The sequence below is a fragment of the Myotis lucifugus genome, unplaced genomic scaffold, assembly GCF_000147115.1.
Source record: "Myotis lucifugus unplaced genomic scaffold, Myoluc2.0 scaffold_2, whole genome shotgun sequence".
Taxonomy (NCBI): Eukaryota; Metazoa; Chordata; class Mammalia; order Chiroptera; family Vespertilionidae; genus Myotis; species Myotis lucifugus.
Genome location: NW_005871050.1, coordinates 7,757,119 through 7,763,405, shown reverse-complemented (window position 1 = coordinate 7,763,405; position 6,287 = coordinate 7,757,119). Strand labels below are relative to the sequence as shown.

Below are 6,287 nucleotides of genomic sequence, written 5' to 3'. Positions count from 1 at the left end.
AAATAAGTGAAACAACAAAGCAATGTTTCTCTCTCTCTGTCTTTCAAATCAATAAAATAATAATAATTTAAGGAAAAGTCCTAGAACTAAATAGTTTCCAGATTTAAATGAACAATTCAGTACTCAGCAAGATTAATAAAAGTAGACACACATTAAAGCATGCCATATCCTATATAATACTAGTAAACGCCTAATATGCAAATTGTTCCACCGGGAATTCGACTGGGAGTTCTACCCATCCCTATGACATGCGCTGACCACCAGGGGGTGGCGAGGAACATGGCGGGCGTTGGTGACACAGCGCTGGCAGCGAGCAGCAGTGGAGGCACTGCTGGCCCTGATGGGGCCCTGACAAGAGCAGAACCTCGGCATGATGGTAAAGCAGGTGAGCAGGTGGCACCAGGCCAAGGCAGGTGCGAGTGGGGCCATTCGCCCTGCAGACAGTGACCAGCGGCAGCGGCAAGGGGCAGGGTTTTGATAGCCCTTTATACGGAGACTAGTAATGGCGGCAGTGGGCCTAGCCCTGATTGATCGCCCTGCAGGTGGCATGGTGGAGCAAGTGAGGGGGCGGTGCCAGACCACGACAGGGTGCCAGGCAGGGCTGCGGGGTTGCAAATTTGGGGGCACGAGCTGGGGCTTTGAGCCTGGGTATGCAAGCTGGGGCCAGATTCCCACAGGCCACCCAGAGGGACCTCACCAGTGCATGAATTCATGCACCAGGCCTCTAGTTGAAATATAAGTACACTGAAAACAAAGAAAATATTATATTTGAAGAACAGAAGTTGAGTAGGGAGGCAAAGATGAGTAAGGGCCAGAGAGAGAGATGACCATAGTCATGGCATTGCATACAACCACTGTATCCAATCCATAAAACTCTGCTTGTTGTACCCTAAAAGGACATCCAAAGATTTTATCTACCTCCACTGTACCATCTTAGTACAATCCATTATTCTCTTTCTTGTGGAGAACTACAATAACCTATAATTGGGCTCTCTGACTTCACTTAAGTCCCCTAAAGCCCATCCTCTAGATAGCAGCCAGAAGCATCTTTGCAAAGTGCAAACCAGACCCCTTTTCTTCCATTTTTAATCCCCTCAATGGCTTTCCACTATATTTAAAATTATATCCAAACTCTTCACCATAGTATTCTGGCCTCTGAATATCTTTTGACATTGTCATGTGTCTCTCTCACTATTTTCAACCACACTGATTTTTCTTCATCTTCTGTGTATATGCCCAGTAAAATTCCAACTTAGGGTTTTTGCACTAGTATCTGTCCCTAATTTGCTATCGTTTTTTCATCACTCATCACTTAGTTCTCAGCTCATTTGTCACCTCCTCAGAGAAAAATTCCCAAATCATCTTCTCTAAAAGCAGTCACTGACCTATCAATTCTCTATTTCATTTTATTCATAAAAGTTATTACCAGCTATGACTATGTTTTAAATTCATTTCTCTATATACTTACTATCCATATTCACCCACTGAAATATAAGCACTACATGGCAAAAAAATAAATAAATTTGTCTTTCTTATTTATCACTGTATCTTCGCACCTATAACAAAACATTGAATGCCATAAATGCTCAATAAATATTGCTTGAAATAATTTATGAATGAATTAACCATCAAGAGATCATAGTCTGATCCACAAGAGACCCACCTCAGAACAAGGGACTCAAACAGACTGAAAGTGAAGGGATGGAAAAATATATTTCAGGGAAATGGGAAAAAAACTGGGGTAGCAATACTTATATCTGACAAAATAGACCTCAAAGTGAAGGCCATAAGAAGAGATAAGGAAAGCCACTTCATAATACTAAAGGGATCGGTACAACAAGAGGATATAACCCTGATAAACATATGCATCAAATGCAGGAGTACCCAAATACATTGAAAAAAAACTCCTGGAAGCTGTCTAGGGAGAGATTGACAATAGTAGAATAAAAGTAGGGGACTTTAATACACCACTTACATCACTGGATAAATCCTCTAGACAAAAAATCAGCAAAGAAACAGCAATCCTAAATGACCCACTAGATCAGATGGTCCTAATTGACATCTTCAGAACATTTCACCCCAAAGCCACGGATATACATTCTTCTCAAGTGCACATGGGACATTTTCAAAAATAGACCACATATTGGGTCACAAGCAAAGTCTCCCCAAATTCAAGAAGATTGAAATCATATCAAGCATCTCCTCTGATCACAACGGCATAATATTAGAAATAAAGTACAATAAAAAAAAATTCAAACACTTGGAAGCTGAATAGCATGCTATTAAACAATGATTAGGTTACCAAAGAGATCAAAGAAGAAATTTAAAACATCCTGGAAACTAATGACAATGAAAACACAACAATCCAAAATCTATGGGACACAATGAAAGCAGTCCTGAGAGGGAAGTTTATAGTTCTACAGGCCTACTTTAAAAAAGAAGGAAAAATGGTAGTAAATCATCTAACTCTACAACTAAAAGAATTAGAAAGAGAGCAACAAGAAAAACCCAGAGTGAGCAGAAGGAAGTAGATAATAAAGATCAGAGCAGAAATAAATGACATAGAGACCAAAAAAAAAAAATACAAAAGATCAATGAAAACAAGAGCTGGTTCTTTGCAAGGATAAACAAGATTGATGAACCTCTAGCCAGGCTCACCAAGAAGCAAAGAGAGAGGACCCAAATAAACAAAATCAGAAATGAAAGAGGTGAAATAACAACAGACCCCACAGAAATACAAAGGATTGTTAAACAATACTACGGACAACTCTACTCCAACAAACTAGACAACCTGGAGAAAATAGACATATTCCTAGAAAAATACAAGCTTCCAAAACTCAATCAGGAAGATTCTAAAAATCTCAATAGGCCAATTACTATGGAAAAAATTGAAAAAGTCATCAAAAAGCTTCCAGCAAAAAACAAACAAACAAAAAACCTGGGGCAAGATGGCTTCACAGGGGGAGTTTTACCAAACATTAAGAAAGAACTAAAACCTATCCTCCTCAGACTATTCCAAAAAATTCAAGATGAAGGAACACTTCCAAGCACATTCGATGAAGCCAGCATCACCCTAATACCAAAACCAGATAAACAAAACACAATGAAAGAGAATTACAGGCCAATATCCCTCATGAACATAGATGCCAAAATCCTCAACAACATTCTAGCAAATCGGATCCAACAGTACATCAGAAATATCATACATCATGACCAAGTAGGATGTATCCCAGGAATTCAAGGATGGTACAATATCTGCAAATCAATAAACATGATACATCACATTAACAAATTGAGAGATAAAAATCACATAGTCATATCAATTGATGCAGAAAAAGCATTTGACAAAATCTAACACCCTTTCTTGATAAAAACTCCCAGCAAGGTAGGAATAGAAGGATCATACCTCAACATAATAAAAGCCATATATGACAAACCCACAGCCAACATCATACTCAATGGGAAAAAACTAAAGCCGTTGCAATCAAACAAGAAGAAGAAATAAAAGGTATCCAAATTGGAAAAGAAGAAGTAAAACTGTCCTTATTCACAGATGACATGATACTGTACATAGAAAACCCTAAAGACTCCATCAAAAAATTATTAGACTTATTAAATGAATTCGGCAATGTAGCAGGATACAAAATTAATGGCAAGAATTCTATGGCACTTCTATACACCACTAGTGAACTTACAGAGAGAAAGACTAATAAAACAATCCCATTTACCATTGCACCAAAAAAATTAAGATACCTAGGAATAAACTTAACTAAGGAGGTAAAAGACCTATATGCGGAAAACTATAGGACACTGAAAAAAGGGATAGAGGAAGACATAAACAGATGGAAGAATATACCATGTTCATGGATAAGTAGATTCAACGTCATTAAAAGGTCCATACTATCCAAAGCAATCTATAGATTCAATGCACTCCCCATTAAAATACCAATGGCATATTTCACAGACCTAGAACGAACTTTCCAAAATTCATCTGGAATAAAAAAAGACCCCGAATAGCTGCAGCAATCCTGAGAAAGAAGAACAAAGTAGGTGGGATCTCAATACCAGATATCAAGCTGTATTACAAAGCCACTGTTCTCAAAACTGCCTGGTACTGGCACAAGATCAGACATATAGATCAATGGAATAGAATAGAGAACCCAGAAACCGGCCAAAACCACTATGCCCAATTAATATTCGACAATGGAAGCAAGAGCATACAATGGAGTCAAGACAGTCTCTTCAATAAATGGTGTTGGGAAAATTGGACAGATACATGCAAAAAGATGAAACTAGACCACCAACTTACACCATACACAAAAATAAACTCAAAATGGATAAAGGACTTAAACATAAGATGGGAAACCATAAAAATACTAGAGGAATCCACAGGCAATTCCAGACATATGCCGAAGGAATTTCTTCACTGATACTGCTCCTAGGGCATTGGAAACTAAAGAGAAAATAAACAAATGGGACTACATCAAAATAAAAAGCTTCTGCATAGCAAAGGAAACCATCAACAAAACAACAAGAAAGCCAACTGCATGGGAGAACATATTTGCTAATGTTATCACTGATAAGGGTTTACTCTCCAACATTTACAGGGAAGATAAACAATCCAATAAAAAAATGGGCAATGGACCTAAATAGACACTTTCAAAAGAGGACATACAGAAGTCTGAAAGACATATTAAAACATGCTCAAAGTCACTGATTATATGAGAGATGCAAATCAAAACAACAATGCAGTATCATCTGACACCTGTCAGAATGGTTATCATCAACAAATCAACAAATGACAAGTGTTGGAGAAGATGTGGAGAAAAAGGAACCCTTTTGCACTGCTGGTGGGAATGCAGACTGGTGCAGCCACTGTGGAGAACAGTATGGAGTTTCCTCAAAAAACTAAAAATGGAGCTCCAATTTGACCCAGTGATCCCACTTCTAGGAATATATCCCAAGAAGCAAGAAACACCAATCAGAAATTCAAGATTGAAAAATAAATAAATAAATAAATAAATAAATAAATAAATAAATAAAATACCAACAGCATATTTCACAGACCTAGAACGAACTTTCCAAAAATTCATCTGGAATAAAAAAGACCCCGAATAGCTGCAGCAATCCTGAGAAAGAAGAACAATTCTCTATTCTATTCCATTGATCTATATGTCTGTTCTTTTGCCAGTACCAGGCTGTTTTGAGAACAGTGGCTTTGTAATACAGCTTGATATCTGGTATTGAGATCCCACCTACATCAACAAATCAACAAATGACAAGTGCTGGTGAGGATGCAGAGAAAAAGAAACCCTTGTGCACTGCTGGTGGGAATGCAGACTGATGCAGCCACTGTGAAGAACAGTATGGAGTTTCCTCAAAAAACTAAAAATGGAACTCCCATTTGACCCAGTGATCCCACTTCTAGGAATATTTCTCAAGAAACTGGAAACACCAATCAGAAAGGATATATGCACCCCTATGTTCATAGCAGCACAATTCACCATAGCTAAGATTTGGAAACAGCCTACATGCCCATCAGCAGATGAGTGGGTTAAAAAAACTGTGGTACATCTACACAATGGAATACTATGCTGCTATAAAAAAGACAGAATTCTTACCATTTTCAACATCATGGATGGAACTGGAAAGCATTATGCTAAGCGAAATAAGCCAGTCAGAGAAAGATAAATATCACATGATCTCACCCATTTGTGGAATATAATTAACAATATAAACTAATGAAACAAAAATAGATCCCAGAGACACAGAAGCATTGAACAGACTGTCAAACCTCAGAGGGAAGGCAGGGAAGGGTGAGGGGGGTGAAAGAGATCAACCAAAGGACTTGTATGCATGCATATAAGCATAACCAATTGACACAGACAATAGGGGGGTGAGGGCATGTGCTGGGTGGTGGGAGTGGCTGGGGAGAGGTAAAGAGGGGAAAAAGGAGACATGCAATCTATATTATAAAAGGCCCGTGGCTGTAATGCCGTGACACCATCACGACCAAACGACCAGTCACCATGAGGTGCATTGAGCACCTCTCAGTCCCTCCCCCCGCACCCCCGCACCCCCCACCACCGCCTGTGAGCAGCGGCTCTTGCAGCAGGTGAGGCGGGGTGAGAGCTACTAGTGTGGAGAGCTATGAGTGAGAATCATAGATTGGCTGCCTCCTGCATATCCCCTACTGAGGATCAAGTCCACAACCCAGGCATGTGCCCTTGACCGGAATGGAACCTGGGACCCTTCAGTCCGACGAGCGTGACGCTCTATCCACTGAG

At 39.4% G+C, this 6,287-nt stretch overlaps 1 protein-coding gene across 1 annotated transcript in view; it reads left to right on the top strand.

Annotated features, from left to right (window-relative positions):
• Positions 1 to 279: 279 nt before the first annotated feature.
• LOC102427176 (olfactory receptor 1G1-like) overlaps positions 280 to 6,287 on the top strand; it is a 23,842-nt gene continuing 17,834 nt past the window's right edge. The window contains 1 exon segment of the mRNA XM_014460184.1: positions 280 to 385. Coding sequence (XP_014315670.1) covers positions 280 to 385 — 106 coding nt within the window.